We start from the raw sequence: 12775 nt of genomic DNA, 5'->3' as shown, positions 1-12775 counted from the left end.
GTTCTCAAGATAACTGAGTGACAGCATGCCACCTAACAGTTTGCTGATTCTGTACACCACAGAGGAAGGGAGAGGAGTTCCAAAGATGGAGTGGTGGATTATTAGGGGAAGCAATACTGCAGCTCTATGACATACCAGGATTTTCAAATGCAAAAAACTTCAGCTTTAAAATAATTGTTTGTGATTCCTCTTCCATTTCATCAACATATAAACAAAAAAACCGACCAAACAAAACCCGACCAACCAAACAAAAAGAGCTGCTGTGATTTAGTTATAACCATCTCGCCTTTGCTTCTTGCAAATACTTCTGCAAGTTGCTACTGTGGTTCTATCCTTATCCCTGGAAAAAATTTCTGGCTTCACACAAGGGCATAATAAAATAACACCACAAAGGTAGTTATAATGCACAAAGTTAAAAATCAGTCCATATAAATAGCAATCAAATAGCAAACTAGTGATGCATAAAAGAGTCTTAAAATAACGAGAAATATTACTTTTTAGTACATGACATTCTCAGAAAGAAGTTAGCTATTATTAGCTTTTAAACAGACAGTGCAACAAAAAAACCTTGACTGAACCAAGTTCTAATATTCTAGGTTACAAATCAAGGTATAAATGTTGATCTGCATCATTGTTATCCTCATAACTCCTCCAGATAATACCAGAATTACCTTCACATGCATAATCCTCAAACCAGTTTTAGTTATATGTAAGAATGTTTGAGAAATCAGGTACTATGCAGACGATAGTGAAGAGACATGGAAGAAATTAAAAGCCTTCTATTGTGTTTGCAAACACAGGAAATGAATCTAAGGCTGACTCATTAAGATGAGACTTTCCTAAACTGGCCAAAGAACAGCTACGAGTTCAAGGAGCAGATTTCCTTAATAAAAGATATCTTTTCAGCCACTTAGATTTACAGGATCACAACCAACACAGGATCAAATTATACCAGGGAAAATATTTGGAAAAAGATGCAAGACCTTAGTCTAAAACTTCCCAATTTCAACATAATCAATCTGCTTGGGGTAGAGAGGGGGGTGGGAAAGGTGAGTTACGCTTGTATTTTAATGCAAAAGGTAAATTCACACTTCTGGAAAACACTTTCATTTAACTTTTGAAAGAGTTTTCACAGAAAACCCTAAGCCTGTCACAGGAAAAAAGCAAAATATGGTGTGAACTATAATCTACCTCAGTAGAACATGAAGAAATAAACACACAAGTTTTTCGTAGTTCAGAAGAACTACAATAGTGTCTAAAATAAACATCATGTTCCACAATTTAGGATTCTTCATGCAAAGTCAAATAAATTAAGGAAGATTCTTCCCAGTGCTGGTCAAATACACAGCAAATTCCGTAGAGTGTTAAAAGTCTCAAGTCCCAATCCTTCACATATTTATGTGACAAGAGTTCAATCATCCTGAAAAAAATATTCATATGCAGTTAATCTTCTGCAAAATCGTAGAATACTAACACTGAACATAAGGATGCTTTTTTCTTTATAGGATGAACAGCATCTATTACCTTGCTACAATGTCACTTAATTCACATCTGGAATCTGTTAGTCCAGTAAACAGTGCTGAATAAATTCCTTAAGATTTCATGTAAGTGTATTTTTCTAAGCAAGCTAGAAGAGGGTTATGGCATAGGTTGCTTTGCTAAGTTTCATCAAAATCCCCTCCCTGAGCTGTAACAGTTTTGTTTGCTTAAATGAGAAGCGGCCTAACCTAATCACATTGTTTACTTAACCACTGCACAGTATACAAGAATAAAGTAAACTTCTTTGATGCATTCTGTGTTTGACCAGCATCACAAATTAGCAGTACAAAGCTGATCTGACAGAATCCCACAAAGAAAGTCAACATGCTGAAGGAAGGAAAGAATCTGGGTGTTTTCTTTACAGCAGTTTTCAAAGTTACACATTTTCCTCAGAGGTTCTTTGGAGTTGGATGGAGTCTGTGACACTGTTGTACTAGTTATGTGCCATAAAAACAAATGTGTTTGCACCCTGGAGAAGCCAGGCTATTTATTTAAAGAGGATTACAATTCTCAAACAAACCAAGGGGAGGAAAAAGAAAAAAACAGAACAAAGGAAACTAAACCCTCTTGCTTTGGGCTATATCTATACATGCCTATAAAATAATTACCTAATCAAATTTTTAAAATACCTTTTTATTCCCCCCTTAGGGTTTCTCCAGAGAATATGGGTAACAGAATTAACTGTCTTCAGTCATTTAGCTATTTGTTCTTCCTTACCCACATTTATTTTTCATTTTAAGGAAGAATAAATAAAGGGAACTGTAACAAAGCTGCTTTACTTCTTACACAACAAACTGGAAGCCTGTCAGAAAAAAAGGTGTTTTAGTTATACCACTGAGAGAACCAGAACCTAGCAGCACCATATACCTTCAAATCAAAGGGCTGTGATCCTCAGTCACTTGTTTTGTCAGGGTTTTATTATCACTTACTACTCCAATTTAGTTAAGCAACATCTATGTAGCAGTGAGTAGAAGAAGCAGAATAACTGGGATATGACACCTCTGAAACTGTGCAACATGTATAACTGCAAAGATTTGCTGTGCATTAGGGAGGAAAGAGCTTAAAGGGAACAGCAAAGTCTGTACTGTTACTGGCCAAGATGCAGAAGGCAACCAACCAAGACAAAAACTGGCCTGGACCACAGTCAGAAAAGCCTACTGAACTAAGATATAAAGACACTTGGAATATTGTGAAGAACTGTTTCAATCAGCTAGATAACAGCACATGAAAACCAAAAAATGTGACCCCCTGTTCAAAGAACACTGACTCATTGTAGACTGCTACAGTTCAGTCAAATCCCTGGTTAGTGGCAAGCAGATCAAGCATAAATTAATGCTTTCAGACTTCTCCAGCAGCCTCATGCACGAGCCAATTGAGTTCAAAACCTTTGTCCCAGTTTTGGCACAGATATGGGATGGTTTGAGGCCTTAACACAGGCAAGAGAATCTTCACGAGGGATGACAACACTGATGACCACCACGATGGCAGATTCATCTGAAATTCGTCTCCTGGTACAAGTGAACCATAATGAGAATATTTCTGTTATCAAACAGCAATTTCACATCAATTTAAGCGACCTGACCGTGCAACTCACTCACACGCTCCCATTAAAAATAAAACTGTAAAAACTCTGCAAAAAATTGCTACAACATTGAGCATACAAAACCAACATGTTGTACTCAACAGCAAAACAGACAAACCTAAAGAATAAGAGGACATCAAGAAAAAAGTAAACCACAGCAAGCAATGGAAATACTGTGAAGATATGAAGGAGAACAGAAAGCAATGAATCACCATCTACTGTGTCTTTTTGGTCAGTGACCAAGTGCCTCTCAAATTTTGTGTATTATGACTGTACAAAGCATTCAGTAGTTTACCAAATTTTTCAGCATTTCTTCATATGAACTATGACCTGCCTTCTGAAAATCATGAAAAAAACCATATTGTTTTATATGTACACCATACCATTATTTTATTTATACTATATTTTATTGTCTTGTCCCAAAAAAGCATCACAATTTGTTTTAACAAAGATGAAATGAAATACTGAGAGTGATCAAGCATTGAAAACCATGCTAGTTGACATTTGACTATTGGTTTGTTATCATTTTAGTGTTTTTCTACTAAGGTTAAAATGGTGTCAGCAATATTTGATTCAAAAGGAAGCATGAAACTAACTGACCCATATCTAGCACAACCTTGTCTGCAGTAACTTTCAGAACCAAGAGCTTAGAAAGACTTGGATGAAGATTTGACAGGGTAGTGGGTTTCTGTGACTGGGTTTTGGTAGTAGGGGGTGGGCTGCAGGGGTGGCTTCTGTTAGAAGCTGTTAGAAGCTTCCCCTGTCCCGTGGAGCCAATGCCAGCCGGCTCCAGGATGGACTTCCTGCCGACGGCCAAGGCCAAGCCAATAAGGAGTGATAGTAACGCCTCTGCGATCACATATTTAAGAACAGAAGGTTGTGGCACAGATAAAAAATTCCAGCCAAGGAAGAACAGAGTGAGAACATGGGAATAACAACGTAGACACCAAGGTCAGTGCAGAAGGAGGGGCAGGAGGTGTTCCAGGCACCGGAGGTGAGGCCCCTGCAGCCCGTGGTGCAGACCATGGTGGAGCAGCTGTGCCCCTGCAGCCCATGGAGGACCATCGGGGTGCAGAGACCCATCTGCAGCCCATGGAGGAGCCCATGCTGGAGCAGGTGGCTGCATGAAGGAGGCTGTGATCCCATGGGAGGCCCAAGACGGAGTAGAGTCCTGCCAGAGACCTGCAGCCCATGGAGAGGGAAGCCCACGCTGGAGCAGGTTTTTTCTAGGTAGGACTTGTGACCCCTGTGGGGGACCCACACTGGAACAGCTCATTCATGGACTGTACCCCATGGAGGAGTGACCCACAGGACAGCAGTTTGGGCAGAATTCTTGCCTTTGGGATGGACTCACACTGGAGAGGTCCATCAAGGACTGTCTCCCGTGGGAGGGACCCTACGGGATCAGGGGAAGAACTCCTCTCTCTGAGCAGTGGCAGAAACAACAACTGACCGTAACCCCCATTCCCTGTCCCCCTGCAATGCTGGGGAGGAGGAGGTAGAGTCTGGAAGGAAGGTGTTTTTATCTTACTTCTCACTCTTTTGCTCAGATCCTATTTGTAATAAATTCAATTAATATCCCCACTTCAAGTCTGTTTTGCCTGTGATGGTGATCAGTAAGTGACCTCCCCCAGCTCTTATCTCAGCTCATGAATCCTTTACTGTTTTTTTCCTCTTCTCTGTCCAGTTGCAGAGGGGAGTGAGAAAGTGGTTTTAGTGGGTACCTGGCACCCAGCCAGAGTCAACCCATTACAGACAGACATAGGATTACAACACAACTGCACTATAAAGGAGAGCAGAGGTACAGATAGAGTTGTGTGTAAGGGTTCAAACCAACTGCTAATTTGTGTATGTATTTATACCTAGGTGCAAACATTCTTTCACATATATATATTCATATATGTTTAATTTATATATATATGCACACACCTAACATGGTTTCTGCAAAATATCTTACCCTGAAAATGTTCCAAAGGCCCCTGGAACAAGTACTGCTTGTTTTACCCAGATATTGAGTTCTGTTAGGAAATTGTTGAATTTGTTAGGAAAACAAAGGAACATTTTTATCTGGTCTTACCATTACTATTCAGTGTCTTCATAATAACTTCCATTTGTGCAAACTCATAGTTGTAGTCTGGTTCTGAAGAAGCTTCACTAGCTGCATCTAGATCATGCTCTCCCAATGAAGTTTCTTTCTCAAGGTCTTTCAGCCAATCTCGACGTTTCCTCTTTGGTAAATTGATTCTGTGTAAAAATGGAAAATTCAGTTTATAAACAAGATTATGTGGAACAGAAAAGGAAAAAAATTGGCTGAATGCAAAGTGCCTGGAATATAAATATCAACTATTACCTAAAAAAGTGGTTGTTTCCCCATAATATTCTGTCTCCATGCCATAACTGAGTGACAGAACATACCAGTGCACCATTTACACAGGATCTGAAAGAAGAAAATACAATTTCAGTGAAATCTTAAAATAAAAGATTGAAGAGCTACTGTTTCTCCCATCTGCCAACAGTCACTTGTATCATATGATGCACAAATCTGCCAAGTTCTCATTAAAGGGTCACTGGGAAAGTTACTGCTCTGACTTCTATTGTCAGAATTAGCACCTTTCCCCTCTCCTCTGGTTGGTATAACTCTTCAGTAAACATACAGACAAGTTTGCTTTTGTTTGCCAAGTTTTCTTTAAATGCCCATTTCTCAAAGTGGGTCACTGCCTGTTTCTTATAAACAATCTGTAAACTTGAATGCATGCAAATCCTACTGACAAAGCTCTCCAAGATACAACTTAGTTAACACAAAGTTGTAAAACATGCTGTTAACATATCTGGCATTCAAGCATAAGAAAAGATTCTTAGATCCAAGTTTTATTCTTTCAACAAATGGAGTCTCTATTATTAACAATGGTCTATTTTTGTGAACATCTGGTATACTGCTGTATTTCTTTGTAGGTTTCTTTGTATTTAAGTTTCAATCACAAAATGGGAAAAATTGAACTTTTGCATACATGACTCACAAAGCAGAGCATTTTATTTGAAAGGACAAAAATCTTCTGTAAAATGAAAAAAGCCTTTTCAGATGCAGTGTTCTCATTTCAGCTGTCTCTCTCATGTAAATCAACACAAACATGCAAGCATTTAATTTTAAACCAATTTTTATTTAACTTCTTTTCAATGAAATTCTGGTAACTAAATTTCTGTTGACACTAGTATGTTAAGAACAGTTACTTAATCATGGAAGATCAGGTGTGACTAAAAGAAAATATGTATTTTCCACAAACATGTGCCTATGTTCTTGCCAGTCAAAATGACTGATTTCCAGTACAGTAACTCTTATCACCACAGGTCTGAATCCCATCTGTCGAAATTTTGTACTGTAGGCTGCAGAAAAAAAAAATGCATTTGACTAAAGGCAGAATGATAGAGATTGGATTTTTAAAGTGTCTCTCAAACTTTAGTTTCTCATTCTGATACTAATCTGTACATTATTTAGATATCCAAATTTCAGACAAGCAGCATGACTATTAACTAGGACAAAGGTACTGCTTATCACATGCCATTGGAGCTGAAGTGACAAAGACATTTACAATTCCACTCAAGAAGCCACAGAGCCCCTGGAATGAAAAACAGTTAAAATATAGATGTAGAAACAAAAGGTGAAATGTGAATTGACACTGCATATTAACTAGACACAACAGTAATTAAGGAGTTAGAAAAGAATTCAGATCTCTAAAACACCTCTTTCTCACAAAATACTGAACTGTACAACAGGAACTACTTACAAGGCACAGCTGTCCCCCATCAAGACAGCTTGCTATCCCATCACACAGGCTGGGATAGCCAGCAGTATCCCAGTGATACAGACAAGCAGTGGCCCCTCACTCCTACCAAAAACCTTCTGGTGATGACTTACTCTGAGCCAAACCACTGATAGCCTGTTATGCTGCAGAGTGGGTGGGGGGATGTGTACATGTATGGGGATATCTTAGTTTTAATCGTTGAATTTCACTTCTAAGTCTCTGTTTAAGTCAACTATATTGAAGCTACTCATTGATCAGAACATAAGATACTTCTGCCTATGTAAAATAAAAATGTGTGAAAGTTATCTTCTGGCAAAGAACAGCAAACATGTCAATGGAAAGTGCTGCTGATCTTCCTTACCTTGCATTTTCTTTTGGTGTGAGTGTAACTTCTCCATCTAAAGCAATATCAATCTCACAGTGTTCTGGTTGGATTCCTATACCAAAGAGCTGTATATCCTGAGAGGTATCTGCACCAACTCTTGTGTGATCCTAGAAAACAAATTGTTACTAAGAGACAAGCAAAATACCACTGTTGATATAACTAAGAAAATATTAGCTAAAGCACTGAGACTGCACAGTCTGCGTGCTTTCCTTTGCTAAGCACTTCTGTAGAGCAGAAGAGGTGCCACAGCAGATCTGAAGACTGTAACAGTCACGCACAGTTGTTCTGCTCTGCACCTCATACAGTTTTAGATAAAGCAAAATAAAGCAGTTGACATACAAACTGAAATACTACCTCAGTCACTAAAGCAGAAAAGAAGCTATGAAAATATGTCTTTCATATATTATTGATAGGAAGCTCACATTTCCCTTACAAACTTATTTGGTTTGTATTTCATACTACTTCACTCTGACATTAGACTATGCTAAACAAAATAGTTTGAGAGCTAGTAATACCAGGAAAATAGATTTCTGTAAATTTTTAACAGTGCTTTTTTAAACCCCTTTCTCATAAGCTTTCTGTCATTAAAGACCTCATTACTCTTCCTGAGTACTGATTACTACTAAACGTCACCTCCTTATGATAAATTCATCAAATATTTAAAGCAATCCTCAACTCCCTAACAAAACGAAGCATCTAACCTGAGGCTCGTGCTTCAAGTTCAGCCTAGAAGGCAATTCTATGCACATTCTGTCTGGAAAAACTAGAATTGATCTCAACACTGGCACACACTGAGAACTTCTACCACTGTTGGCAATCAGGAAATCAACTAGGAAAACAGCAAAGCTGAACTGCAAAGGGAGAACAAAAGCCTAAACAGTAGGAGGAGGCCTATCCTATTTTGCTGCAACTACTCTTAAAAAATCTACATACACTCCAAGTAACAAATTGAGCCAGAATTTCAAAACAAGTGCCCTTTCATTCTGTGTAAACATTCTTACCTTTTCTTTTCACATCCTTACCTTTAAATAGTAAACCAAAAGCTCATTGAGCGCAGGGTCCGCATTCAGGTTTACCAGATAACACTTGTCATCCCCAACCTTGATACCTGAAGACTCAAGGGAAATTCCCATGCTCTCTAGCTGCCTTTGCCTCTCCTGCAAACAAAAATAGGTTAATCTTGCCTGCTGCAGTATGTAGAGGCAAGTACAGAGCAACTGAAGCTGAAGATGCACATGCTGAGAATGCATTCTGTGTATCACTACCAGACATTAAGGACCACAGGGTCAACAGAATTTATTTTTACACCCTAACCATAAAAAGTTATATCTACTTCTCAATCACCTGCTTCCCCAAAGTGGAACTTATTTATCTAAGCAGTCCTATTAAATTTATTAGCCCTACCCAAGCAGCTCTGTTATTAGAGCTACTTGTAAATAACACAGTGTGGCCATGAGTCTCTGTGTTAGTAAAAAATGAGTCTCAGTTCCAATTAGTTCAAAGATAATCATAGTCATAAATAATTTAGAAAATAGTATGCCACAGTTTAGACTGTTTAGCAGTTTTATTATTAATTCAGCTAAAGCAACTACCTCATCATGCCACATCTGCCTTTTCTTTTGCTACAGTTTGTTTGACTGGTCAGGTTTAGTTTTTCCCCTTGCCCTTTTTCATTTTTAAAAACTTTTTTAACAGCGTTTGCACCAAAACATTCTTCTGGAACATTAGGACTAGAAAAGAAAACCAAAAATGCTTATTCTACAAGCTATAGATGGTGGAAATTATGGAAAAGTACACTGGAATCCAGCAGTCTTATTTTAAGTACAATAATAGCAATAAACAAACACTAGTAACTACATGTACACATTTTCGTTCTCCGGTTAAAAAAATCACTACAAGGAAAAGCAACAAATACGACCCACAGTTCTGATCCATTTGTAATCCTTCACTTTCTTAGTTACTTGAAGGGAAACACGTCCAAGATCCCACTGTGGTCTTAATAAATAAATGAGCTGCTCAAACATATTTTGATGCTTTACTCTAAAATCAAATATTAGCTCTTATCAATGATATCATGACACAGTTAGATTTATTCTAATGAAATTTAGACTTAAAAAAACTCCAACAAACAAACAAACCAATCTGCCCCCTTGAAACAAGGGGAAAAGACAAAAATTCAGAAGAACTTTATATAGCTGGTGGGGAAAACAGTTAATAAACAGTCAACTCATGAAATTCAGCTGACTTGCACTGTATGATTATCTGGCTTTCCTCTTCAAAATTTCTGAAATACCTGTGCAATTTCTTCTGTTTTCCTTAGCTTTTCTTCCCAGGTGACTGTTAGCTCTTTTATCAGTTTTTCAGATTCTTCCAATTTTTCCTTCAGTTCTGGTGCCTTCATGGCCTAAAAGATAGAAATTAGCTAAAACCCTCAGCTATTCTTCCCAATGCTTGCACAAAAAAACCGAAGACATCAACATAACATCAAATGCAATAAGTACAGATTTCTACTATATTCCCAGGGTTTTTGTAGTGTAAGATGTAGAAATAGGTCACTTGCAAAGGAAGAGGGCAGAAACAACTGTAATGCGTCCAGATTTGAAATAGCTATAGATCAACACAGCTCCAGAGGCTAATGGAATGAAAAAAAATCTCTGTGCCTGGCCACTCATACTTCAGTGTCTGTATAAAAATATGTGAGTATTTAAAAACTTTTAAGTCCTAGCTGTCTGAAGTTCAACTGCAAAGTCTTTCTTCCAACAGTAGTTTAAAATACAAATTCCTCCTGACATTTAGCCTTCCATTCTATCTTGGTTTTGTAAGTGCTACTAGAGTTGCATTAAAGCTTTCAGACTGACCCTGTTGATTACCTTCGAAGGAAGGCATGCTCTGGAGCTAACACAGGCTTCTCATTTCACAACAGGAAACAGAAGCACAGGGCTTGAATACATCCAGTGCCAAGTGACAATTCAACAGGCTGGCCTATAACTCTATATAACTGTTTTTACCAGAAGGTAGATGAGAAAACACTTAAAAAAATAATTAGTAAGACTTTGGACACCTTCCTACTGATTGTGTTCAGCTGTAGCCTGCCAACATAATTAACAACACGCTACAATAATATTTTCTGCTGTAAAATAAGGAAATAGAACAGTTTTTTATTTATGAATAAAGTGAATGGCTCCTTTTTCTTATAGCAGATTTTCCCATTTCAGTCTGTAAGGAACTGTTCATATGAGGAACACTGTTCCTTAAAAGAACATGAAGCTTAAACACCACACAAATTTACCCTCAAACACAGTCCTGTTCTTTTTCCACTAGTATTTTGTGTCCTGCCTGAACAGATCAAAAATATTTTCCTACCTGTTAAGTGTCTAATTTGTCCAGATATCACCAAGTAAACTATCCTACTCGAATACTTTACTCTTCAATGAGAAGTATAAATCTAAGATAAGCATCAATCACACAGTGTTAAATATTAAGGCAGTGAAGTAAACTGTTGATGGTTTTCAGTGTTGCACTTATGACAATTTTTAGTAGATTTTCACAAATGTCAGAGAGACATGTCCCATATGTTTTGTGGTCCAATACTAGATTTATGCCTTTTCACGCTTTTCCATTTGGCATCATATATAGTCTACCAATGCAAAAAAAAAAAATCTCTTAATAAGTCTACACAATGAAGTTGTACACTAGCCCTTCTCTGTGCTGCATCAATTATTGTTTGACCTGAAGTTCTTCAAGAACTGTCTAGTCTGACAAGGGTCACCATGAGTACAATGTTGTTCTCATTTAAAAGTTATTAAAAGTAAGCACACATTATGTTGGATTGAGGAAACAAGGTTAATTATTTAAAAAAAAAATAAATAAAAGAAAAAAGAATGGCTGCAAGACTTTCTCTCATTTCATAAGAAAATTAGTCTTCCAAACAGAATTTGACATTTCCTTGGGAAACTCAGTTTACGTTGTACTGTGAATGTTACCTCAGCTTGTGAGAGCTGTTCTTTCAGTTTTTCAACTTCTTCACGTAATTCTCTGATGACCCTAGCATTTGGATCTTCATTCACCACAGCGTGATTAACTATCCTTTTGGCTCTGTCTGCATATCTCAGAGTTGAGAGTGTTTCTTCATAGTTGTCTGCTGCTGGACTAATTGTGGCTATCATGGCAGTTTGGCTGTTTCCTCCCAAGTTGTCCTGTAGTGCATCCACAGAAAGTTTGAGGGTTAAAAATGGTTCTGATACTATACAATGTCTTTACAAAGAGATTTAAAATACTTAAAGCTTACTATTTAGGCACCGAAAAGTACTCTGAGTATAAATTAATTAGTATGTTCCGAAAACATTCCCACCCACCTCTACCACCTTTGATTCCATTTCAATCGAAAATAGGCAAATAGGATTTTACACAGAATTAACATAAGATACACTTAGCTGTCCATATTATGTTGAAAAACTTATAGCTATGAGAGTTCCTTCACTCAAAGGACGAGAAGTCCGTGTACACAGGGGTATACTACAATGATCCTACAAACTAGTAAGCTGACATCTTGTGAACATGGTGAACGGAAAATATAAATTACCTTGAGAAGCCAAGTGAGTACAGAGTCTCTGTAAGGCACAAACTTGTTTTTCCCCTTCCCTGCTGCTTGGTCAGCAAGTGATGATATAACCAAGCCCAGTGTTGAAAGTGATCTATAAATGCAAAACAGCAGAACAGGTTTAACACATATTCCAAATGTAGATTTACTAAAACACAGAAAAAGGGATTGCTCTGCAGAACTTTACATCCAATTATAAAATATCATAGAATAATTTAAGTTGGAAATGATTACAGGAGATCAGCCAGCTTGTTGCCCTGCTCCAAACAAGGCAATGTATTTCTTTAAAGTTACATATTTGGAAGAAAAAAATGGTATCTATGGTGTTTCATCTCATTTGGTACCAAGACCATGTTCCAGAAAGACTGAGACTACGTTGAAATATTTAAATAGTTTGAAAAGTGTAAAACAGACTGCTACAGTACATGGAGAACCACTGCCTTTGCTTAGACACCTACCTTTTCTCAGAGGATAAAAATCTTTCTGTTTTAGACACTGTCTCATGACACTCTTACAAGTCAGTGCTGGAAGCACAAGAACTTCTGTCTCTGGGAACAATGTTTTAAGAACACTGACTCAAATGGAGACTAAAACTGAACAATTCTCTAGCCAAAAGGAGGCATCCTCAAAACAAATCCAGCTATGGCCTTGGATAACTAGTCTGCCCTGGTGAACCAGTGACCAGCCAGCCATCACACAACAATAGAAGGCTGCTCATCAGAAAAGTCTGATTAGGAGGTCCCTTGACAGATGGGTTGGCTTATAATTGAGGTAGAGCCTCACTGGCTTCTTGTGTGGGAAAGAGACCAAACAATCTCCCAGATACAAAAGTGCTGCACAAGTGTGAAAGAGAAAAGCCCCAAATTGCA

The 12775-nt window shown here is 37.9% G+C and overlaps 1 protein-coding gene across 4 annotated transcripts in view; it reads right to left on the bottom strand.

Moving 5' to 3' along the window:
• Positions 1 to 12775, bottom strand: part of KIF13A (kinesin family member 13A) — a 108033-nt gene that overhangs the window by 31301 nt on the left and 63957 nt on the right. For all 4 annotated transcript variants that reach the window (XM_027748317.2, XM_027748318.2, XM_039386667.1 and 1 more), the window contains exons 10-16: positions 11889 to 12000; positions 11290 to 11502; positions 9600 to 9710; positions 8329 to 8463; positions 7283 to 7413; positions 5472 to 5558; positions 5199 to 5365 (exon numbers count right to left, since the gene is read on the bottom strand). In XM_027748317.2, coding sequence (XP_027604118.1) covers positions 5199 to 5365; positions 5472 to 5558; positions 7283 to 7413; positions 8329 to 8463; positions 9600 to 9710; positions 11290 to 11502; positions 11889 to 12000 — 956 coding nt within the window. The remainder of the gene's footprint in view (positions 1 to 5198; positions 5366 to 5471; positions 5559 to 7282; positions 7414 to 8328; positions 8464 to 9599; positions 9711 to 11289; positions 11503 to 11888; positions 12001 to 12775) is intronic.

The sequence above is a fragment of the Pipra filicauda genome, unplaced genomic scaffold (assembly GCF_003945595.2).
Source record: "Pipra filicauda isolate LSUMZ 115617 unplaced genomic scaffold, ASM394559v2 scaffold49_size4853605_pilon, whole genome shotgun sequence".
In the NCBI taxonomy this organism is placed as follows: Eukaryota; Metazoa; Chordata; class Aves; order Passeriformes; family Pipridae; genus Pipra; species Pipra filicauda.
This window is presented reverse-complemented; position numbering and strand designations above follow the sequence as displayed.